The sequence below is a fragment of the Ochotona princeps genome, chromosome 4 (genome assembly GCF_030435755.1).
Source record: "Ochotona princeps isolate mOchPri1 chromosome 4, mOchPri1.hap1, whole genome shotgun sequence".
NCBI classification, from domain to species: Eukaryota; Metazoa; Chordata; class Mammalia; order Lagomorpha; family Ochotonidae; genus Ochotona; species Ochotona princeps.
The window spans coordinates 24,135,826-24,161,268 of record NC_080835.1 but is presented as its reverse complement, the minus strand read 5'-3'; the positions used below and the strand labels follow the sequence as shown (position 1 = coordinate 24,161,268).

General features: G+C 44.7%; 2 protein-coding genes across 5 annotated transcripts in view; one reads left to right on the top strand and one right to left on the bottom strand.

The window, feature by feature from the left end:
• LDLRAD3 (low density lipoprotein receptor class A domain containing 3) overlaps positions 1-25,443 on the top strand; it is a 249,935-nt gene that overhangs the window by 182,789 nt on the left and 41,703 nt on the right. The gene's annotated exons all lie outside the window — the stretch shown is intronic.
• Positions 33-8,248, bottom strand: LOC105941835 (thioredoxin-like). Its single transcript, XM_036495689.2, has 3 exons — positions 8,123-8,248; positions 524-705; positions 33-195 (listed from the first exon to the last, which is right to left on the bottom strand). Exons 1-3 carry the CDS (start codon positions 8,246-8,248, stop codon positions 33-35), a joined length of 471 nt encoding a protein of 156 aa, XP_036351582.2.

Genomic DNA, 25,443 nt, shown 5'->3' with positions numbered 1-25,443 from the left:
TTGAAGACTGGTCATGTTTTTAGGAAACAGTATTAGAGTAGTTCATTAATGGTGGTTTCAAGTTTTTCCTTATTTGCTCTGGAAAATTCACCCACCTTCTGACCCTTAAAAAACTGGAAGTTTGGCATGCATTTGATTTCACAGTCTGCAGAGATATCCTGGCAGTTGTCCACATCTACTTCAAGAAACAGCATGCTGGGCCCGGCAAGGTGGCACAGTGGTTAAGGTCCTCGCCTTGCACGCCCCGGGATCCCATATGATTGCCAGTTCTAATCCTGGTGGCCCAGCTCCCTGATTGTGGCCTGGGACAGCAGTTGAGGACAGCCCAAATCTTTGGGACCCTGCACCCGGAAGAGCTCCTGACTCCTGGCTTCGGATTGGCTCGGCTCTGGCCCTTGCGCTCACTTGGGGAGTGAACCAACGGAAGTAAGATCTTCCTCTCTGTTTCTCCTCCTCTGTGTATATCTGCCTTTCCAATAAAAAAGAAATAAATCTTTAAAAAGAAAAAGAAAAGAAAAGAAACAGCACGCTAGAATATTTTTCAGAGAGGGAACAAAAGAATGGCTTGATCATCTTGCAGGGTCCATACCACGTGGCTGAGAAGTCGACCACAACAAGCTTATCTCCTGCAGAGTCCAACACTTCCTGCAAAGCAGACTTGCTCTCCATCTGCTTCACCACTTTGGCTGTTGGGGGCCTAACGAGCTACCGTAGGAACAGATGGAAACAGATGCAACACACCAGATCAGGCCGTCGGAGCCTGGGTTATAAAGGACACAGATTTCAAAGGAAGACGCTGCTGTTCCTGGATGCTGGGAGGAGAAGGCACTGCCACAAGTTCAGGATGCAAGCTGGAGGGAGGAGCCCCCTGTGGGCCAGCAGCTTTCAATAAAAATGCTTTTTATAAGGATTTCAAGGAGAGGTAAAGAGAGTGTTCCCATCTGTTTAATTCATTCCCCAAATACCCGTGGAGTCAGAAACACAAACCAGATCTCCCATGTGGGTGGCAGGGACCCAACTGCCTTGAGCCATCATTGCTGGCCCTTAGTTGCGCATCAGGAACCTGAGCATTGATCCCAGGCCTTCCTGTGTCATACACCAACTGGCATTTCAGCCGCTGAGCGAAATACCCACCCCAGAAATACTTTCTACATGACAGTCAAATAGAGTCGGTCCTCTTGATCTTCACATTCTGTTCATAGATTTGATCAACCCCAGATTGAAAATATTCTTTGAAAAAAAAAGTGTCTTTATTGAACTTGAAACTCTTTCTCATCATTAATACCTAAATAATACCATGACACAGCGGTTTATGTAGCATTTATATTATTTTGGATATTATAAGTAAGCTGGAGATGATTTAAGGCAGATATGTATAGATTTTCTATAAATCTCACACCATTTGGCTTAAGAGAAACTGCGTAAGAGACTCTATCCCTACCAAAGACAGAGGGTGGGTTCCTGGAACCCCTCACCAGCAGGCTCCTCACCTTACACAGATAGGAACACATTCTTTTTTTTTTTAAAGATTTATTGATTTTATTACAAAGTCAGATATACAGAGAGGAAGAGAGACAGTGAGGAAGATCTTCCATCTGATGATTCACTCCCCAAGTGAGCCGCAACAGCCGGTACGCGCAGATCCGAAGCCGGAAACCTGGAACCTGTTCCGGGTCTCCCATGTGGGTGCAGTGTCCCAATGCATTGGGCCGTCCTCGACTGCTTTCCCAGGCCACAAACAGGGAGCTGGATGGGAAGTGGAGCTGCCGGGATTAGAACCGGCAGCCATAAGGGATCCTGGCATGTTCAAGGCGAGGACTTTAGCTGCTAGGCCACGCTGCCGGGCCCAGGAACACCTTCTTTCATGCTGCACATTGGAGTCTTAGGAGCACCTCAAAAAGTTCCTGGAGAAGACTGTGTTGTGGCTTTGTGAGTTAAGCCACTGCCTATGACACCAGCATCATTCATGAGGTTTGAGTCCTGACTGTTTCACTTTCAGTCTAGTTCCCTGCTAATGTACCTGGGAAAACAATGATAGATGTCCCAAGTTCTTGAGCCCCTTGCTATCCACATGGGAAACTCAGAGAGAGGTCCAGGCTCATGGCTTCAAACTGGCCCAGCCCCAGCTGTTACAGCCATTAGGGGAATAAATCAGTGTACAAAAGAGCTGTGCCCCTCTCTGTGTCTTTTGAATAAGTAAATAATTTTCAAAGTTCCTACAGAACATTGTTTTCTATGCACTTTTTAAAAATTTATTTTTATTTGAGAGAGTTTAAGAAGGAGAAATAAAGGTCAATCTTCTATCCACTGGTTCACTCCTCAAATGACCATAATGGCTAGAGCTGAGCCGATCCAAAGCTAGGAATCAAGAGCTTCTCCCAAGTCTTCCATGTGGAGGTGGCGGCCCAAGGACTTGAGCCATTCTCTGCTATTTTCCCAGGCCATTAGCAGGGAGCTGGATTGGAACTGAAGCTGCCAGGACTCACATGGGCACAAATAGGAGTATACTGATGCCATAGGTAGAAGCCTAGCCTACTATGCCATGGCAATGGCCATAAAGTTTCTGAAGACTTCATATTCTGTTTCCATCTTTCAGTTGCATACTGGGTCTGAGCTATGTTGTCAGGTTCTCTACTCACTGTTTGGTTGAGGAGGGGTGTTTAAAAGTGGCATAGGATTTACTGTGAGGCAGACCTCAGCACCAGTTGAAGTCCAACAGTATCACTGTCCTGGGTTCATACCATTTGGATCTTAAGGGAAAAGCCCCATGATGTTCTCCAGTCACACCAAGGACAATGCCACTCCTGAACCAGGAACTGGCTCTTTGTTCTTCCAACATGCCTCTTCTAAATATCCTGAGGTTTGTCTTCATTCCTTTATCAGGTGTCACTTTCTCAGACTCCTACCCCAAGCTCCATTGCCTTACTGGAAATTGTAGCCTATCTCCTCCCCGCGCCTGCACCCTTTTCATTCACTGACCATGTTCAGGGGGGTTGGCTCCAACACTTCCTGCCTTTACATGCACCTGCTCCGTGACGTTTACTTGTGTGTTGATTGGCCATCTGTGTACTAGCTGTCATCATTTTATCTGCCAGAGGAGTGCCTACTACATCCTGGATGCTCACTCAAGACTTTGTTTTTGAATAAATGAGCCCTTTCTGAAATGGAAGAAATTAAAGGAGAGGACAAGCCCTTGCTTGGATTACAGTTAGAAATAAGAAAAATGGGCAAATAAGGTGATATGGGGTAAGGAAATGGTGGCTGTGAAATTGAGGCAGTCCTGGGGTTGGTAGGGTTCAAAATATCCAAGGCCTGTAACCTTGACTCACAGAAAGATCCACCCCAGCTTCCTGGGGCACACAGGTATGCTTCCTCCCTCCCCCCATGGCCCATGGCAGAACCTTCCATTCCTGGGGCACCCCGCAGTGCCTCCCCCAGCTTCTCAGGTGCAACTCCAGCCTGAAAAACTTGGGCTGCATCCCATACTGCTGTCTGTTTCTTGTGTTTGATAAGACCATCACAGGAGCATTTTAGAAATCCGCCACCTTTCTGTCTATGAGACAGATAAGCAGAAGCCTAACAAAAATGAAAGCTCCTCCCCGACTTGGCTTTCCTTGCCTGAGACACAAAATGTAAACCCAAATCTGCGTGGTGAATGCCCATCCTGGGCAAGTGACAGTAATAGGATCCCAGCATGCCAGCCTTGGTGGCTTTCTTCCCAAGCCTCTCTCCATTCTCCATGCAGGCAGCCTCAGGGGCGTCTACGCAGTGAAACCTGCCAGCAGAGATAAGGCCAGCGGGGAGCAGATTTCTGTGGGGCCATGATAGTTGGGCAAATCCGCCTTGAAATATTTGTTTATTAGATACTTGAATGACTATCCCACTGGTTCTTCCCCCAACCCCCTTACCAATATTCAGTCCTGCAAGAAAAGGAAAAAGTCTCTAATTAGGCTTCCAGAGGTCAGTGTTTTGTCCTAAAAGGTAAGCCAGGAATTTGGCTTAGCCAAGGAGAGGGTCTTGGAATCAGACAGTGCAATTCTGGAGCACATGTTGTGGCACATCAGGTTAAGCTACCACTTGCAGTGCCAGCATCCCATATCTGAGTGTTGGCTGGAGTCCTGGCTGCAGTGCCTCCAGTTAAGCTCTCTGCTAATCCACCTGGGAAGGCACCCAAAAAATGATCCAAGTATCTGGGGCCCTGCAACCCCAATGGGAGACCTGGATGGAATTCCTTCTCTTGTGGTGTACTTGGCTCAACCCTGGCTGTTACAGCTGTTTGGAGAGTGAACCAGTGAATAGATCAATTCTCCCCATTCCTCTCTATCACTCTGCTTTTCAAATAAATAAATCTTTTTTTAAAATGAAAATTCTCTATAATCACAGTTTTTATATGATTTGCTTTTAAAAAAATACATTCACCTAAGAAACTATTAAGCTTGACAGTACGTTAGTAAGTAGCCTGCACATTGTGCAATAACTTAGAACTTAAGATGGAAACCTGATTTCTTTTATTTTAATATATTTTTATTTTGAATTTTTAATTGTGTGGTACAATTTTATGTAGGCTGGTATTCCCCCCAAACTCCCACCCCCCGTCAGATTTTTCCCATTTTGTTACAACAGTGTAGTCCTTCATAAGGAATCATAATTCTATCAGGTTCTTATTTAAGTGTACCCCGACATTGTTGGTACAGACATGTCAGACAGTCCAGCGTCCCATTGTCTACACATGTCCAACAGTTTCATTGGGATTCCATCTTTCATCTGGATGCAGGGATGCATGGAAACCTGATTTCTAAACTCCCAGAATGCTCACCCCTCTTTCTCGGCTCCCCATCTCTGAGTCCTCTCTCCTCAGGAAATGGGAAGCGGAAATACTCAGCAACTGCAAGGAGCTTGCTGAGTGCCAGGTACTGTGTATGAAGTATCTTTTAATTAGCCCTTGGAGTCTGCTCAGGATCCCTAGAAACATGCTATTATAAGCCTTTTCTCATTGAATACATGCAAAGTCAGAGTCATCCTAATGCAAGTAGAAACCAGACTTACGCATTCATGGTCCTACAAACACCATTAAGACACAAACTTTTACAAATGACAGAGAATCCACCAATATAACAAGAATCACTTACCCATGTGAAGCCTGCATTATATTGCTTCGTTTTGGGAACGATGGGAAGGTATGTGGGTAGAGGGTAGGTGGGGTGTGGAGGTTAATGGATGGATGCTTAGGTGGGTAGATGGGTGGAATCCTCAGAGACCAAGCCTATTGCTTTCCTGGACTTAGGAACTTCTCTTTCTGAAGAGTTAAAAACATTTATGAGAAATGGAATTAAAAGATGAGTTTACTTGGCTGTCAAAAAGTTTCGAAATGTGTGTACTTTACAAATCTTTGAAAAGTTCATGAGGAATGCCAACTATGAAAACGCTACACATAAATTTCAAAATGTGTTGCATTGAAATAAATATATCTTTCGATTTCATTTTCCATAACTGTTTTGAAATATCCTAGCACAACGTGGGCACCCAAAGGTGCTTTAATTTTGTCACACTGACCACACCTGCTGATTTAAAACAGGCTGGAGAAGTGCTAGTTGTTTGAGGACAAAGGTTCATGCCTGAGACAGCTGTGTGTGTTGCACTATACTGAATACTTCACGAGTGCTCACAAAACCCGTTTGAATGAATGAAACAAACACATCAGTTACCATGAGGCTCCATGTGAATGAATTAACATCTATCAAGAGCGATGCCGTCTGCAGACTTAGAAATATCCAAAAATAATCACCCCTGGAGAGATTTCTGTAAATCAGCAATGAAAGAGCTAAACTAAAACTACAAATCATTTCATTGCAGTTTCATACATTTATAAGTAAGTGGCTTCGGAAGCAAGATTGGTGTAGAGGCTGTTTTTAGCCTTCGTGTGCTAAGCAAATTTGGACCAAATATAAATTCCTAGTATGGCATTTTTGAAGGGGATTGGTGCTGGGGGAGAAGTCTTGGAGGAGCATCCCAGCAATTTTTGTAAGTTTAATCTACATTTTTGGAAAGCTGCATTTTTGAGGAATTGGGAAATCAATCACCTCTTTTGGCAGGATTCTTCATCAAGGAGAAACGACAGCGTGCTGATCTTCCTCGAGTCTGTTCCTATTACATTATTAAAATGGGCTTTGTCGCTGGGCACCATGTGTGAGAAGCAACCCTTCTTTGGCACACTTCCCTGTCCTTTGCTGCCTTATTTACAGCTTGCAGAAGCCTTGGTGAGTGTGAAGCAAAAGCCCAGATGGAATGTTAATACTGAGAAATGACATGTGAGCCCGTAATGCCTGGGCTTTGCGAGCACGTGACCAAGGAGAGGCCCAGGCAGCTGTGGTTCTGCTCCTTGCATTAGCTTTGATTTGCTAGCCATCACATGAAGAATGAAGTAGAGACTCAGTCCTGAGCCCTCAGACAGGAGCAAGGCGGTGGCCCTCCCATTTATGGCTTCCCACCCAAGACTGACTGAATTAACCAAGGTCCTGAGCTTGGCTAATGCTGAGCCCAGTAAATACCTTGATTTGCGGTGGAGATTCACAATTTAGTATGGGGTCTCCAGTTTTTAAATGCATTGGCTAGCTTTGCAGTTTTCCATAGCCCCTTCTGACATCTTCCTTCCTGGACTATTTCAAGTGCAAGGGACCCATCAGGGTTGTTGTTAAAACTGGATTCTGTCCACCAGGGCTCAGCAGTTGTGATGTTCACCAGGATAAATATAGACCCCAGAGGTCAAACAGCTTCTTCCTCCCTGGGTAGTTAAAAAGAAATTCTGTTCACTGCCTTGCCTGTGTGTCTGCCTGGGTGTTTGATTATCAGCGTAAACTCTAGGGGCTAAATTCCAGGGGCAGAAAAAAGTAGTGCAAATGCATTAGGCAAAAAGCCAAGGCAGATCAGGAAGAGGTCTGGAATTATAGGAGGTTGAAGATAAGCAGTTTTGGTTGGTTTCCAAAATGGGCAGTTGCCTGCTTTAATGTCTGGATAAGAACTTTCTTGTAATGGGTAGATGGATTGCCTGGATCTAAATGGAGCCTGAAAAGAAATGTATTTCCTTCCAGCAATTAAAGCTTCTCACTGCTTCCTCCGCTCGCACTATTTAGCAGGCCCTTTGTCCTGTGCTAGGGTGTCTCATAGCGCCAGCCTGATTTGAATTAGTTCATGGGGCCGTTAATAAGGTTTGACTTTACTTCCCTGTATATAGTGTGAGATTAGGTGTAATATAGTCAGTATCTAGTGTAGATAAACAAATTTTGGAGGCTGCTAATGTAAAATACCTACGCAGTAGTGGTGAGAGCTGTTTTAAGTATTATTTCCTTCAACAAGACCATAAAAAGAGAAATGTGATCCTTTGCTTTCCTGTCCCATCGTCTCCACATCAACTGGATAATCTGTGAGTATCAGAACAGCCTTGCAAAGAGAGGTGCGTGCAAAGTGATTCTTCAGGGACTGGGTAGCTTGTTGTTGTTACTGTTTTAACAAAAAAGAGAAAAGATGGATGCTAGGTTATGATTGATATATAGATTGGCATGGGGGGTCATGGGTATAGTAGCAGTCAGCATCCAAAGATTGGGGTCTTGTCGGTGTTTTCATGATAGGATTGTCAAAGTCCACTGGTTTGGAGCGCTGATGGAGGTACCTGGTCTGCCCTCATCTCTTCTGCTCTGTCATTACTGCTGAGTGCCTTCACTCTTCACTGCTTTGATCCGTGTCCTGCCTGACTGGATTGCAGAAATAGAGACCCAGAGCTTGCAGGGGAAGAGAAGTCGGTGACATGACTAAAATTAAGACATCTCTCCTGCCTCTCACCGCTGCCCTTAGTGATGCTCAGGGTTACACAGGAGCCGACTTTGTGATTGAGTGTGCGGATCTCAGCCACACTGTCCCTGGGCTCCTCATAACAAGCTTCCAAGATGATTAAAACTGTTAAGAGGTCTTCTGCGAGTCCTGTGAGCAGTGGTTTTGCTCATTGCAAGTAGCCCTTTTGGGTCAACCAAATATCACTCTATTTCAAATCCAACAAGAGTTAGCCACTTAGAAAAAAATGTATCAATAAGCTCATGGCTCAAATGAAATTGTCCCCCTGCCCCCACACCTTGCGAACAGCCTTAAATTTCCAGAAACAGATGGCTTGCTTCAGACACTTTTGCCTGAACAGGGTCAAAATGCTGGAGACGATCGCTTTCCAGTGCACAGATTTACCAGGGAAGGAAAATGCCATGATTGAGAATGACGGCTGGCAAGGAGCGATGTCCGATCCAATCCACGTCTGTCCCTCGTGTGTCTGCTCCTCGGGCCTGCGTGTCAGCTCCTCTCATACTGAATGGAATCTGAGCAAACCGAGCGGCCATGACAGCTGTTTGACACGTCCCCAAGTCCAGAGGTTTCAACTGACAGCTCTGACTTGGCGTTTCACGTCTTAAGTGCGGTGCTGTGTGCTGATAGAGATGCTTTGCCAGCAGGCAGCCAGCCAGCCAGGTTCTTCTGTGTCCCTGAACTGGATGTTAGATTAGAAAATGTGGTATTTACAAACATGCTTCACCTTGAATTAGCCATGGTCCGATTCTTACGGTTTATTGAGGGGGATATCTTTTTAGATTGTTTTCAAGTGCATAAAAGAGTCTTGTTTCCATTATGAAAGCGCACACCCGCATTACAAGGTGTTTGGAAAATTCTGGGAGAAACTTCATCTGTTTCCTCCTTCCATAAATAATCGTTAGTACTAACTCTTACTGCTTTCCATATTCTTCTCTGTGCATAGGTAATGAGAACTTTTTCTTTTTGCAGTTATGTTTTTTGTTGTTGTTTTCCATCTTCCTTTGTTCATTCTATTTATAAGTGTTTTCCCATGTTATACGTCTTAATAAGCGCTCTTAATGGTCGCATGGTGTTCCTTCAAGAGTGAACATGATTCTACCTAGCCATGCAGCAATTGGTGAGCACTTCGATTTTGCTGTATGGTTGTTACAGGCAGAGCTATAATGGTACTTAAAGCCTCATTCCTAATGTGAATGACTTAATTTGGGGAGGTTTCCTTGGGATTTACAGGAGGTCTGGCCACTCCTAGGGCTCCTTGCATTTATTCTGTTAAGTGGTTTGTCAAATGGGCTGTGGCATTAACACCCCCAAAGACAATTGGGTAGATTCTTTATTTCACCACTCCTTGCCAGCATGTAGGACATTATTACGTTTAAAAATCGTTCCTGCATTGCTAGGTAAGAAGTGATATCTAATTGAAGGTATTTTCTAGTAAGAGGCCATTGCGGTTTGCAAAGTTCTTGATAATCCTAGGAAAATCCTCTTGAGGGAAGGAGCAATTTATTTCCATTCTACCTTTTCAAAGCTCTCGTCTGCCTTTTCTCTTCAGCTTCAAGTCATGTGTGGAAATAAACAGCCATACCACAGGGGGCAGGAAATTAATGCTCCAGAGAGTCCAGGTTAGATAGACAATTACCAGGCAATAAACAACCTTACCTATATTTTCGTTTTTCCATCTTACACCTTAGTTAGTAACAAGTGAATACCTACTGTTCAAAGTGTGCCACACTTGCTTTGTTTCTTCCCTCCCTCTCTCCCCATTCTGTGACAGGTGAAGGCCTGACAGAGGGAAATAAACTGGCTAATCCGTGTGCAGCAGCCCCTGTTCCTGCTCCTCTCCCCACTGCACATGATTTATAGCTGTTTGGCAGAAGGTCAAAATCTGATTCCTCGGAGGGGGAGGGCACAGGGGGAGATATTTGATTTCTTTGACACAGGTCATTAAAAATTCATATGTATGGATTTGAAAATGAGACATTTCTCCATGTCAACATGAGTTACAGCAGGAGCCTAGAGCAAGACTTGGGTATTGGAATGCGGCACTGTCACCAAGTAATCACGTTGGCATCGCAGAATCTCTCAATCATACAAGGAAAGGGAAAAAAGGTCTGAATTCTGGAGAATGGACATGAAATTTTTCTGTCTTCTGCCCATGTGGCTTTCCTTGTAAATAGAAACCAGTTTATTAGAAAACCTATCTTAAAGAGCCCACTTTATTCATTATTCTTTGACCCATGTGTTTGACAAATAATCATAACTATTGGAATGGAGCTTGTTAATTGATTGGTAGGAAAGGTGTCTGATGTAAAAGTTCTTATGTTCTTTCTTAGTTCCTTTCCCTTGGCCCTTTAGAGTGGTCTTTTATAACGTCTTGACTAGAAGCCTGTTATTATAAATGCTTTTAGTGGTTTGATATGTAATCCTCAGGTGGTACTTTTACACTTAATGCACAGAATTGTTTGGGATATGCTCAGATGAAGATTCCGACCCAGTGTGTCCAGGCTGGGCCAGAGACTTTGTCCCTGCTAAACTTCCAGGAGCTGCTGCAGCTGATGATGATCCAGGCATCACACTTGGAATAACGAGGCTCTGGGCCACCTTGTCTTGTCATGCAAAAATTCATGCCCACTATAGCCACCAAATGTGACCTTATTGAGAAATAGTCTTACAGCTATAATCTAGTCAAGACAAGAGCGTAGTCAAGGCTCTCCAGAAAACCAGAACCAATAGGAGGGAGGGAGAAGAGAGAGCACTGTTAAGGAATTGGTTCATGCAGCTCTAGAGGGCCATAGACCAACAGCCAAAAGACTGAGGGAAGAGTAGATGGATGGATAAGTGTTGCCATCTTGAGTCAGAAGTCCTTCGTCCAGGAGTCTCAGTCTTTTAAGGTTGTCCACTGATTACAATGCTGACCCACATTACCTGGTTTACTCTAACTCTACTCATTACCATGTTAATGATGTCTGAAAAGTACCATCAGGTGACATCTCAACTGATAGTTGGCTTAATGCTGGACACGTGGGCTTAGTCAACCTGACAGAACCACACATCCCAGTGGGATTATTCTGGATTCAGGCAGGCCTAAACACTATAACTCTGGTGCCTATTAGAAGAAACTTTGTTCACAGAGACACCGACACACGGGAGTACATGGAAACAAAAATAGAGATTAGAGTGATGCCAGCTACAAGCCCAGCAATGCCCAGGATCACTAGCAGTCACTGGAAGCTGTGAGGAAGTAAGGATTCCTCCCAGAACCCTCACAGGGAGTGTGCCCTGCTGGCATTGGGATGCCAGCCTGAAATTGCAGAAGAAGACCTTTCTGTTGTACTGGGCTGTTTGGCTGCAACAGTCCTACACAGTTGTAGGTCAGCTACATGACCAGGGACATCTCCATGGAGCCATAATGCCAGGTTTTTCTGCTACCTTAGGAGATGGGCTGGGAGTTGCAAATTAAACCTACTCATAACGTGTCATGGGGTCAGTCTGTGGTGTAGTGGTGGGTGAAGTGCCATCTGCAATATAGGCATCCCATGTGGAATCCGGCTTGTGTCCTGCGTTGCTCCATTTCCCATTCCATTCCCTACAAATGTGCCTGGGAGAACAGTAGAAGAAGGCCTAAGTACTGGTGCTCCTATACCCATATGGGAGGCTCGAAGAAAGTTCCTGGCCTCAGCTCGGCCCAGCCAACCCTGGCTGTTGTTGCATCCTTTGAAGAATGAACCCGAAGATGGAAGATTCATTTTCTCTTTCTATCTCTCTCTCTCTCTCTGAAACCCTGCCTTTGAGTAAATTAATTCCAAAAAGAGAGAAGAAGTGTCATCACAAGGGGAGAACTTGGAGCCTTGTGGCTTGGAATGCTTCGCTCAGGGTCCCCTCTTCGAGGTGCCCAAGTTGAGATGGTAAACCCATCTGGTTTCCCTTTCTATCTCTTGCCCTCCCTTCAAGTTACAGGGCAGCCTTGTGACCGATGAGGAGGGGTTAAATTTGCTTTTCTTTGAACAAACTATCCTAATTAAAGTATGCCCCGCTGGGATTGTCGTTCACCATAAGTAATGCATATTTCATTAACATTTGCTTTAAAAACCAACAAGATCGTAAAGTTGAGATTGCATTCGCCTAAATGCTGTCCAGATTTAATATGCATGATATAACCTCCTAGCATAGCAAGAAGCTTGAGCAGGCAGTTTTTGCTGCTTATTTTTAATAGGAGGAAAATCGATACTGGGTGAGGGTTAGACTCACATCGTGAGCTGTCAAGATCCGAAGAAATAATTAAAGTTGTAATATTAACAAAGCAACAAGGTTGTAGAGGAACGGATGGATGATTTGATCATGGTGTTAAGGCTTTCTCTCCCAGCCTCTGGCACTTGGGTTGGCATTTTCAGGAGAGAGAATCAAGAGGTATTTTTCTGCTCGGGAATGGGTGAGTAAATGTCAGTAGTGATCAATAGGGTCACCTCCATAAGGAGAGCCAAGCTGTAAATGTCACTCATTTTACCTTTCAACAGCAGTGCTATACAGATGAATGTTTGTGCTGATTTCTAAAATAGAGCCTTCAGCTTTGGCCGGAGAGTATCAACCAAAATTAGAACTGAGCAACCACAATTACCCTGCAAACATTCAATGTCTCTCAACAGTAGTAGCATAGAGAAATAGAAATTCCAGATGTTGTGAGTTCCCCTCTATCTCATTCAGTTGGCTCTCAGGACTGCCTGGTGGTGAACTTCAGGCACAACTACTCAATGCATGTGATGCTTTTGAGCTTGAAAATGATGCATTTGGAAGTGTTTGGACATTTAGGTTGAAGTGTGGTGGTAAAGGAGGACAGCTTTAATTCCTCCATGTTCACCACACTTGGAGAGTGTGACTGACTACGAAAAGAGCCGCCTTCTTCCTGATTTGAATCTGTGAAAACTATTTTTTGTGTTCCACAATTAGCAGGACTCCTACTGAAACTGTTTGAACAATTACCTCCTGTTGATCTCATGAGATTTCACGTGGTGTTGTGTCTACCACGGCAAGGCTGAGAAGAGAGACATACCCACAGAGAGAAGCAAATAGACAATTTCCATCTGTTGGTTCACTCTCCAAATTCCCACTACAGCTGGGGCTGTGTCGGGGCTGCAACCAGGAGTCAGGAACCCAATGCAGGTTTCCGACAGGCAGTAGCAAGGACTGAGTACTAACTTGAGTTAGCACCTGTTGCCTTGCAGAGTCTGTGTTAGTGGTAAACTGAAATCTGAAGCTGAGCTGGGAACCAAACCCGTGCACAACCATGTGAGATGCCAATATCCCAGGTAGTGTCTGGACAGCTAAGCCAGCTGCTTGTCCCACCGCCATTCCAAGGCATCCTTGCTGGTCTCTTAACCTCCCTACCCCCCTATAGAAACCCGTGCTTCTTGCTTCATGGGGATTAAGGCTGTCCATGGTGAGTTCCCTCCGCTGCTTTTTCACCAGACCCCATCTCCTACTGGGCCTTTCCTCTACCTGCTGTTAAGGAGGCTGTCCTAGATGCTGCCACTTTTCTTGGAACACCATGATTCATCTACCCACTAGTTCTCCTACTGCCACCTCTTGCTTTAGGCCAATTTGTCCTACACACAATGTCAGTTTTTCTCAGTTTTACCTCCAGTGTTAACCCCCTGGATTCAGAGCTGTGCATTTGATTCTAATGGACCTCACCAATGACCTGATGCCCCAGTGGCAACTGAATTATTGTTTTCCAAACACATCTGATGAAATTCTCATGTACTGTTCTGTCACCATTTATATTTGCTAAAAGTTTTTCAGTCTTTCAAGACCCATCCCAGATACCACTACTTCTAGCACTTACTTATTTAACTCATAGTGCTTTTCCAACACGTAAGTTGTAGCACTTAAATTCCTACCATTGCTTCCCTTAATTTTTTGACCTGTTTGGTTGTTACCTTCTTGAAGTCAAGAGAAGGAAGAGTACTCTGCCACCCAGAGTTCAGGTTATTGGCCTTAGCTGTTGTAAGCCCTCCTGGATTGCAAACTGGATTGAGCTCTCTGCAGGACAGGAACAGTCTCTGCAGTGCCATGGACTTCCCCGCTGGAGATTTGGCAGTTGAGTCTACTGGAACAAGCTAGCTAAGTAGGCAGATTAGCAGGAGAGAGAGCATCCAAATTCACTAACGTGTACAGGTGCATGACCGTCATACAAAATAAACTCACAGATGCAGCCAAAATGATTGAGACTTACATACCATCTTTATAGGGAGAGGGGTCTAGGGGACTGTGGGCAATTTTAGAAAGATAATGAATGATTTTGGGGGGAGAAAATGAGCCCTGACAACAGACAATGGCCTGGGACAAAAATCCTCTGGGCTAGAGGCATCGTGTTTGATTTTCAGTCTCTTGCTCCATGATCTGAGTTAGTTTAATCTTTCTCGGTTAATGAAATTTCAGTAAGAAGATTTGAAGGCAATTATGTTGCTCTTTGGCAGAGCTCACCCTTAGGTGGATCAGGGAATGTTCAGGAGCCCTTCCAGGCTGTATCTGCTGCTCTGCAGGTGCTCTTGGCATGTTTTGAGGTATTATTTCCTGAGCGCCAGCATTAGTTTATTATCCCCTGACTTGAACAATGATAACGGTGAACTCTTTGGCTACGACCTGAATTCCAGTGCATTCGCTGAGCACAGAATCTTGGGTCACCCCCCTGGAAATTTTGAATCAGAGAGTGGTGCCTAGAACTCCATATTTTAAACAGATAACTCTCAGGTATGATGTTGTTAAAATATCTCTAGGGAAGCACAGATGCAGGGACCACATAGATTTGAGTTTGAATCCAGTTTTCTATAGTTCCTGCTTCCACAGACCTAAAGAGCCTCCTCGTGTGTAAAATGAGGTTGCCATGGCTCATTATGGAGTGTGGGGGGATAGGGAAGATTACATCCAAATGTCATATGTAAAGTGGCCAGTCCAGCACTTGTATCAGAGTAGAGGTTGTGAGAGCGGTTTCCTTCCCAGGGGCAGTATCCAGCTCTGTACGCTGGTTGCCAGGTGTGTCTTACTTTCGTTAGTCTACTACCCATGTCTTCACCCTGAGCATTATTGAAGATGCCTTATGGGGCTGGTGGCATGGCATAATATGCTAAGCCTCTGCCTGCAGCAGCAACATCCCATATGGGTACTGGTTCACGTCCTGGCTGCTCTACTTCCTATCCAGCTGCCTTCTAATGTGCCTGGGAAAGCAACATAAGATGGCCCAAATTCTTGGGCCCTACATCCATGTAGGAGACACGAACGAAGCTTCTGGTACCTGACTTCAAATCACCCCAACTCCAGCCATTACAGCCATATGAGGGGTGAACCAACAGATGGAAGATCTCTCTTTCTCCCTGCCTTCCTGTCTTTGTCTCTGTCTCTCCTTCTCTCTTTGACTCTGCCTTTCAAATAAAAATGAATACATAAATGTCTTGCTTCCTAAGCCAGCTACTCTTCTGCCAGGATCTGTCTACCTCTTCACCCACTTTTGCTGCTTTTGATTCTATGGACCCACATCATGGGGGGCACAGCTGCAAGGCACATGTCCTTAGAATACCTGTTGGAGGGTATTGTTTACTCAGCATGTAGTTGTTGAGCATCTACTCTGTGGCAGACCATTCTAGATGTTGAGTATATAATAGTGAATCTAGAAAGCGAGCAAAGCCCTTGTCTTCAGCGAGCTTAAAACCCAGTCTGGCTGCAAACATGGAACTAGGTAGCAGCATGAAGCAGGGTGAGGAAAAGAAGAGAGAGGGCTGCGAACAGACAGAGAGGAGGTGAGAGCTGGATAGTGAAACCTCCAGGAATGTAAAAGTGATTCTGGCTTCCATTTTAGGTGAGTTGGAGCCAGTGGAGTTTTGAGCAGAAAAATAAGGAAATCAGGATTTTCAGAGGATCTCCATGACTACAAGGTTGAGAATTAACTATAGGGGGCAGTGGTGGGAGTGAAGAAGCAATTAAAGAAGCCAAGGGGGACCTGCGTGATGGCCAGGGATTCAGAAGAGCAGGGTGAAGACAGGGTGGCGTGTCATTGACAGGACCTATGATTTAAAAGGCCGGTTGGTTGGAATTGCTTGTGGATTTGATGCGGAGGGTGAGAGGAATCAATAGTGACTCCAGGGATTTGGGCCTGAGGAAATGGAAGGCTGGAGCCACCAGTAACAGAGAGGAAGTGGGGGACACGCTGAGATGGAGCACATGAGGGCCGTGCGACCTGAGGGAGCTGACCTCTGGGACAGCTGCAAAAGCCATTCCTATCTGAGTTTCAACCCACTGGTTTTAGAATGTTCAGGAGCCAACCCCACCCCATAAAATATATTAAAGCTTTGCCAGATCTTCACAACGGGCTGTTCCTGACTTGATGGTGGCTCCATGTTGAATTCTTTGGCTTTACAACACTGCAGAAACAATATGGTAGAATTTGTATCTAGAATTTTGAATGGTGAAAATCTTTTCCCAGGCTGCTGCTGTGTGGTCAGTCCCTGTCCAGGGCTATTGGGTAGCAGCCACATAGAAGCTCCAAGGAAACCTTGTGGTCACAAGGGGAAACAATCCAGACTCCTTCTGTGAGCTGTGCTGCTAAGATGGAATGTTCTGGAAGATATTTTCAACTTTCAGTGGGGTGTATCGTGATGTAAGCCCTGGAGCATTTGTAGTTTATAGGAATCTTTTATATATAAAAGTGACATAGGTTTGTGGTAGGAAAAAGTAAATAAATGAAAAAGTAAAAAAAAAAAAGTCCCAAGAATTATAGGGCTAACAAGAAATAAGTCTTCCTTGCCACCCCAGCTCGCTGAGATAATTATTAAAATTGTTTTGGGGGTTTTTTGCAACTAGCATTTTTTTTTCCATAGATTACAGTATCCTGAGTACTGAACTGATGAATGCTGGGTAGAGTGTCATGTCAGTGTAATTCTTTTACCAACCTTGGAAATGCAAGTAGCTCGATTCCCCATATGGCATGAGAGCTGATGAGGGGAGGCCCTTAAGCACTGGTCAAAGGCCCAGTCCTGCACCTGTGTCCCCACAGCTGCACTCCTGGGCTGCCTCTAGCACTTCTTGCTGTCGGCTGGATACAAGCTGTTTAATGTAGACTTCACCTAAATTAAATGAAAATTGACTAATTAAATGCGGCCTCTTTGAAAAGACTGTCATCTTTCTCATTACAGCTTTTCTGTTCTTGTAAGAAGCCAGCCCGATCTTGTTGGGAAAAGTTGCTCAATTATTAATGGTTGAAGAACACTTTGAAAATGTAAAGTGTCATTAAAGTGATAATAAGAAGGCCCTGAGAGAGGCTGGGTTGCAGTTGTCAGCTGTCTCTCTCTGATACATACCTGCACATCCTTGGCTCACAGTTGACCGAAATACAGTATCAGAAATGAGAAACTAGTGGGTGGGTACTTGGTACAGCAGTTAGAGCACCTATTGGAATTTGTGTATCCCATGCCAGAATGCCTAGAGGCGAGTCCTGGCTCTGTTTCTGGTTCCAGCTTCCTGTCAGTGTGCACTCGGGGAGGCAGCAGGTGGTGTCTCGGATGTTTGAATCCAGGTCACCATATGGAAAACCCAGCTTGAGTTCTGGGCTCCCAGCTTTGCCCTGGGCAAGTCCCCAACTATTGCGTATGTTTCGGGAATAAAGTGACCAGACAGAAGGTTTTGTCTCTTTCTTTTGCTACCTCTCAGCCATATAGATAAATAGAAATGGTTGGGTTATTTTGTTTGTTTTATTTTGGTTCTAAGTAAAAGATGAAAATGGCAGGCCTTAGCTGCTGGAACATCTCCTTTCTGCCTCCCACCCTGCCTCGACTGTGGCTTTGACACTTAGACCTGAGCCAGCAAATAGCAGGAAGGAGAAAGTTATCGAGGCTGTTAAGGTAGAAATAGCTGGTAACAGTTAATTATGATGAGGGAGACTAAGGAAGAGAAACTGATTAGCTTTAAACAAGATGTGGTTCACATTCCCCTTACATGGAAAAGATCCTGTTGTTGGGGTATAAAGTTGTTGCCAGTTTTAAAATCCTCGCTACAAGCTTGAACTATAGAAAACTCTTTACCAGGAAGTATAATGTTTGTACGTTTCAGAGCTAGAACGCACACCTACACACTTTTTCTCCATAAAGATTGTGTTTCTATGTTTACGAGAATGACAAAAAAAAAAAAATAAAGGGAGAAAAAGTAAGAGGGGGGTATCTTTTATCCTGTTGGTTCAACAACCAGTGGCCTCAACAAGCAGAGGTGAAACTGACTAAAGCCAACAGCAGGAACTCCACCCAGGTCTCCCATATGATTGGTTATGACCCAAGTACATGGGCTGTCATCTGATGCATCCCAGGTGTATTAGCAGGAGCTGGATCAGAATCCGAGGTGAGGCCGCACACCCAAGTGGAATGCAGGCATTCTCCCTCTCCAGGTCACCCCCTTTGCCAGTCTGCTCTCCTTTAAGGAAACAGACAGTGGATTCCATTTCTGTCCCATTTCTGTCAGCTGCTTATTACTACATTAACAATCCCAGGAAGCTTGTTCTTCCTGATCTTAGGCATTCTAGAGCCCCCAGTTCACTCCCCTCGAGAGAAGACCGTAGCGTTGGCAGCTGCTGTCTGTGCCTTGCATAAACTCCTGCAGACCCTGACAATGCATATGCCTTTCTGTGAGGAGGAACCTAAGTTGCAAGGACTTTACCCTTCACTGGTTGTCTTCTGCATCCATGGGAAAGCACTCCCGGGATGGCCAGGGACCATAGAGCTCAGCTTATTAATTCAAGATTGTAGTGCAGAACCATATTACATTAAACGTTAAGCAAGAAATCAGGTTGAGAAGCTGTGTCAAGAAGTCACTATCTTTGCTGAGGTACAAGGCATTTGGGGCCAGGGAAACGAGAAACAGCAAGTGGTGGGGTCTCCAACGCTAAAGCCACAATTAGGACACAAATTCCTCATTTCCAGAGTCTGTGCTGATGCAGACTGCCAGAGGTGTGGATGGTGGGATAGTCACATTGGGCTAGTGAGAGAGACAGAGAAGTTAAGTGGCCCAGCCACAGACACAGTGGTATCTACCTTTTTTAATAGGTTGCCTGATGGGAGTGGGCAAAAAGCACCATGAGCTTTTACCAATCCCAAACAAGCCGGAGTGGTAAAGGTTCACCAATTGAAAGCAAAACTGAGGGTCATTGCTTGCGTTGCAAAAGGTCATGTGCTTTGTGAATAGAAATACTGGATTTCTCAGCATGTTTTGATTTTCCTATCAAAAATCTTACCAGATTAGAGTAAAACATGTTGAACATAATGCAAGGAGGAATGTAACATGTTCCACCAAGCTATTCCGGGTAAGTAGGGTGTCAGTGACAGGTGGAAAACTTACTGTAGTTTGAACAAAAGAAAAAAGTAGATTTCTGAAACCTGTTTCCCAGATGCTACTGTTTCAGTACTTCTCATAATTAGGTAGCCTCCACACCTACTCATGTTGTGTTTTTCTGGAAGCAGCCTAGTCCCAAAGATAGACACAGATGGGATTAGAGCTGTGGAATCTGGGCTTCGGTCAATGCCGGAGGTGGCTCTGTTACATGTCATTGTTTGGATTTCCTTTAGACCACCTCACTCTGTCAGCCTTGTGTTCTTGTTTTCTGTCTTTTCTGCCTCTCCATTAAGCTCTACAGAATGCCTTCTTAGCCGTCTTTCCATTCATTCTTTCTCTTTATGTCTGTGTCTAATCTATAACAGATTGGTCCATTGATTTTTTTTTGCATTTTAAAGTATCTTCACTTAAATTTTAGGGTATGTGCTGCCAGAGAGAGCACTGAGTATTTTCACTTCAAGATTTTCTGTTTTCTTTCCTTTTCAAATCTATTTCATAGTTTTCTAAGAACTTCCTATCCCCTGCAGATGGACTTACCAAGATTTATTTTTCTGTTTCCTTCCTTCTTGCCCTTATTTGAATGGTAGAGTTACAGAGAGAGAGAAGACACCTATACAGAGAGTGAGAGAGAAAGAGGTCTTCCATCTGCTACCTTATTCCCCCAAATGGCCACAATAACCAGAGCTGGACCAACTCAAAGCCAGAAGCCTGAAGCTTCATTAGGGTCTCCCAGGAGGCAGACTACATTCTGGAGGCAGACGCATGCCTTTGAGAAAGTTTATGGGGACTCCTAGAGTATTACAGTAGAGGCTCCTCCCCAAAGAGATGTAGCATGGCTTCCGGGTAGGTGTCCGAGTGTATTGCCAGCTTCAGCACCATTTCAAATCCGTGTATGTGTGTGTGTTGGTTCCTAGACCCTGCAAGTAATGTAAGCTCCAGATACATGATCCATAAGAGGCTACCCATGGCCGTCAGTCTCCCACATCTCTCCATTGCACCTGTTGCAAAGAAGCCTACCCTGAGGTCCCCTGGTTGGGAATGGGAAGTTTGTTTCTGCTTCATCCTTACCCTGTATGTAAGCTCTTTGGAGTTTTAAGCACAAAGCACAATGCCCTTTGATTTCCTGCTTTGGGCAGGCGTTGGATCTGGCAAAATGGAAATGCACGTGTCCACCTTTGGGGAACTTCTACCAAAGATTTCACTATCACCCTTGGGAGGGGAGGCCACAGTTTCCCAAATGCTTGCCCTTCCTTTACTTTTTATCACTTCTTCAGTGATGTTAACTTATTGTCAAAACCTGTTTTTCTCCAAGTTCTGTTAATATTAGGAGTTGCTTTGCCTATGTAGCCTATGTAGCCCACTATGTAGTATTAAATTTGAGAACCATTCCTGTGTCTCTGCCAGCCCCACAGTGTTAAAGAGAAAGACTAACAGCTCCCTTCTGGCCTGTCGTTGGGTAGAACAGGTCACTGGCCAAAGTCCATATCTCACACCTTTGTGCTCCCTAGGTATGTCCAGGTAGCACAAATGAAACAGCTCAGATCTCTAAGCAACAGTCAAGTTACTGCAATAAAATGGTGAAATAGTGCTTGAGGAAGGAGACCAGGGAGATGTACAGCTTAAACATTGAGACTCATTAGATGCTGAGAATTTGAAAAGTAGGGACCACAGCTGTTCCAATGAGCCTGAGCTAATCTTCCCTCCACGGTCACCGGGTTTCTGTAGTAAATGCAGTCTGATGAAAGTAGCAGCACAGGATGTGTGTGGTAAGTGGGAGGGGTGCAGGGTGGATGGAAGGAGCAGTACAGTTTCTGTCATTGGGAAGTAGGTAGACAGCTTGTGCTCAGGCTCCATCTTCCCGTTTTCATTCTTCCCTCTAAGGGATTAATTGGCCTCTTGAGGTGAGATTGCCACTGCCTCTGAAGGATGCCTCTGTTTGCCACATTATTGCTCGCCCTTCACTCCACTCCTGAAAGTCACTCTTGAAAACACACAATCCTCTCCCCCTGTGAAGCTTGATTTATCAGCCAGCTCCTCCAAGAAGAAACAACAAGATAAAAACCCCAGGCTATAAAACACTGTTAGGCATGATGCTCTGCTGGGTTTGTGTCTCGACAGAGCCCAGCGACTCCTTTGTGCCTTTGCAATACCCAGAGATGCCTTTGCATTTACCTCTTTTTAGAAGAAGGATGGACTTGACATTTTTATGTATTAGACAGAGGCCGCAGACATTGGCAAAGAAAATTCTAGCCAGGAAGCCTCGAGGTGACACTTTGAATCCTGGTCAGCCTGCCCTGTATGAATGAAAGAATGTGGAGCTTCACAGATAAGAACAGACTGCAGTGGCCTTTGGCTTGTTAATTCGGAGACCTGCAGCAAATGGCTCATGTCTTTCTCCTTGAGCAACCCATCAGTGGAGTACACATAATGGTAGAACCTGTCGCACAGTGGTGGTGTAATGATAAAGCACTGTCAGGTATGTAGAACATAATACTTGACATGTTGTAAGAACTCAGTACATGTAAGCTCTCACAATTATTACTCCAGCCCAGACAAGCTATGTGCACATAGTGGCCACGCAGGCAGAATAGTCTTTGTTGCAGTAGTCACAGAAGTTAGCATCTCACATTTAAAAAGGGGAACTTGTCAGTGGTAGGCAGCTTCTTTGAGAGAATTGGGCTACCGCCAAGGGTTTCTTAAGCCCAGTACATTTTTGCCAGACTGATTGCATGTGTGGTCTAGGATTATCATGTTCATTGCCAAGAAACACGTGAGTCATGGGATGCAGAGATGCCCAAAATAGATGGATGCAAACTCAGTAAGTCTCTGAGAAATGTAGGCAGAAGACACAATAGCTCTACCAGCAGATCATGATTCAAGATTAGTGAGATGGATCAGGTAGGAATCCCACCCCGAGTCCTGGCTCCTGCATTTGGCCATGGCTGAATGAGCTCATCTCCTGCAGATCCACACATCTGCATACAGCTTGGAGATTTCTGTTAAAAATGAACTTCCCTGTGGGCTACTTTGGCAATGCATTTTCTAGTAGTCAATTCAGAATACACTCAAGAAGTGTATTCACTGGTAATTAAACTTTTTAAAAATTTTTTTAGGATTTGTTTTTATTGGAAAGTCAGATTTACAGAGAGGAGAAAGATCTTCTGTCCACTGGTTCATCCTCCAAGTGACCACAATGGCCAGTGTTAAGCCGATCCAAAGCCAGGAACCAGGAACCTCCTCTGGGTCTCCCATGCAGGTGCAGGGTCCTAAAGCTTCAAACTAGGACCCCAAACATTTTGTAAGTGAGTTTTCCAAAGTTGGTAGGTTAATAATGAAGCTTGCATAGGTGTGCAGGTAGTTGTCTACCTATTCCTACTCCATCCATCTCACTACAGTCTGAAGGGATTTACTGTGGCTGCCAGCCAGGAAGACACACACCTGCTAGCATGTCTCTAGCAGAAGTGTGTGTCCTGCTTCCACCCTTCATGTCCTTGCCTCTTTCTTAGAGCCTCTTCACTGCCATCCATCATTTTCTGGCTGCTTAAGACCATGACTTCTCTTCCCAGATTCTGTTTTCTGCATTAGATTTTAAATGTACCTTTAACCTGCTTTTTATGATCAGAAATAACATATGCACATTATGAGAAAGGTCAATGACATTGGAATTGCATAAAATACAATGTGGGTCCTTCCCACCCTGTAGCAGTGGCCACTGTGCTTGCACAGAATGCAGCCAGACCTTTCCTCTATGTCTGTTTCCATAGATCACTGTGTTACTAACTTACATGTAGGTGTGTAGTTAAATGCTTACACATGTATAGAAGTTTGTTATTTGTACAAATGGAATCACTCACAGTTCTGCCCTTGTTTGCAGAGAGGCAGAGAAAAACATCTACTGGTTTACTCTCCTAGTAACCACAACAGTCAAGGTTGGACCAGGCCAAAACCAAGAGCCTAGAACTGAGTCAAGTTTCCACTTGTGGGCAGGGAATCGGCTACTTGAGTCACCACCTGCTGCCCCTGGGGTTGTGCATCATTAAGAAATTGGAGTCCAAGGCAACACCAGGACTTGAACCCAAGCACTGTGATATGGCATCCCAAATGGATCCTAATCAAATGCCTGCCCTGTGCCATGTATTTTGTTTTTGTCACTTAATACTTGGTAGGCATCTTTTCAAGGCGTGGTATAGCACTACCAGTTCATTCTTTTTCATGGGCTACGTTGTCTGTGGATTGGATCTATTTGACCTCTCTTCTTCCTATATTTCTAACCTCTGGCAAGGTGAATGTGTAGTCAGCTAGGAAACAGAGCCAGGCTTGGATGAGACTCCACTGAAGTCTTACCTCACCCTCTTCCCAGCCACATTCTCTTGGGCTCTGGATGTGTTTATTGGGAGTGTAGAATCTGGCTGGCTGTGCTAGCCAATTGGGTAGTGTTGGTGAGATGAGAAATGCCTTACTGGCTCATGTAACCATTTAATGAGAAGATACACTTTGGAGTAGCACAAGGGCAATGATACAGTCCCCAGAGACAAGTCTATCTCTCTTGAAGATGGGCCAGGGTAATGTTAGCTGACAGTGAGACTTAAGTTACAGCAAAGCCTTGGTTTGGTAGCGCTTTATGCATTTGAAGTGTTTTCACAGTCATTATCCTATTTGATCCTACTAAGGATCCTGAAAGGATGTAGTTGATAGTTGCTATCCTGTGTCTATATGAGGCCAAGGGTAACAGTGAATAGGAATCAAATCCAGAATTAACTGCTGTTTTTCTTGGTCCTTGCTCCTTTCACACACAGAGAACTTTCTCACATCAGGAAGAGCCTAGTATCCTCAGTTCAGGATGCACTGTATCCCACTGAGTATCACTTGCTTGAAACTCCAGGTACGCCAAATAGTGGTGAGGTGTCAATGACATAGCTGTCCACCTTCAAGGTGTCTAGTGTAGGACTGACATAGTGGCACAGCTGGTTAAGCAGCCCCTGCAACATTGGCATCCCATATGAGGACCAGTTCAGTCTCCGCTGCTCTGCTTCAGATCTACTTTCCTGCTAATGTGCGTGGGAAGGCAGCAGATGGCGCAGGTGCCTGTGCTCCTGCTGCCTATGGGGAAGCTGAAGTGGAGTTCCTGGCTTCTGAGAGTAAACCACCTGATGGACAATTTCTTTCACTCTCTCTACTTCTCCCCATTTGTCTGTCTTCTCTCTCTCTCTCTCTCTCTCTCTCTCTCTCTCTCTCTCTCTCTCATTGTCACTCTTCCTTTAAATAGATAAATATCCTTTTTTGAAAGATTTATTTTATTTTTATTGCAAAGTCAGATCTTCCGTCTGATGATTCACCCCCCAAGTGACCACAATAGCTGGTGCTGCACCGATCCGAAGTCAAGAGTAAGGAACTTCCTCCAGGTCTTCCATGCAGGAGCAGGGTCCCAAGGCTTTGGGCCATCCTCGACTGCTTTCCCAGGGCACAAGCAGGGAGCTGAATGGAAAGTGGAGCTATCAGGATTAGAATCGGTGCACATATAGGATCTCAAGATGAGGATTTCAGCCGCTAGGCCGCCGCACTGGGCCCAATAAATATCCTTTAAATGTCACAAAATAATCCAATGAAAAATAGATTTAAAAGCTTCTAGTTTGTGGCCTAACGCCATGGCGCATGCATCAGGATCACGTGGCACTGATTCATGTCCTGGCTGCTCCACTTCCCATCCAGCTCCCTGCTCATGGACTGGGAAAGCAGCAGGGGATGGCCCAAAGCCTTGGGGCCCTGCACCCACTTTTGGGAGACCTGGAAGAAGCTCCTTGTTCCTGGCTGCTGATCATCTCAGCTCCAGCAGTTGCAGCCACTTGAGGGAGTGAACCAGTGGATGAAAAGTCTTTCTCTCTTTCTCTCCTTCTCTCTGTAAATCTGACTTTCCAATAAAAAAATAAATAAATCTAAAAAAACCCTTCTAGTTTGTAAAATGGCAACTAAACACCTGTTTGTTTTTTTTTTTTTTTGCTTGCTCCTATGAAAATGATTCCTTAAACGATAAACATACAAGGAAAAGGGGAGAAATACAACAAAAAATGCGATGAAGAAATGGACTTGGTGAAATCAGACAGTATCTTGATTTGGCCCCAAGAGCCCCAGAGTAGCCACATTTACTCCAGAAGGCATGGGGTCAGCAGCATGATGATGCTAAAAACAGGGAGATGGGTGGATGTTCCCTGAGGAAGCTAACATGTGTTCTTGTCTTAT

Excerpts from the sequence above, each read along its gene's own strand:
- LOC105941835 (XM_036495689.2), bottom strand. The coding sequence starts at position 8,248 with ATGGCATTTTCCTTCCCTGGTAAATCTGTGCACTGGAAAGCGATCGTC. Across the intron at positions 706-8,122 it reads AATTTAAGGCTGTTCGCAAG|CTCGTTAGGCCCCCAACAGC; the intron begins GTGTGGGGGCAG and ends TTCCTACGGTAG. Across the intron at positions 196-523 it reads GAAAAATATTCTAGCGTGCT|CATGCTGTTTCTTGAAGTAG; the intron begins GTTTCTTTTCTT and ends TGCCGGGCCCAG.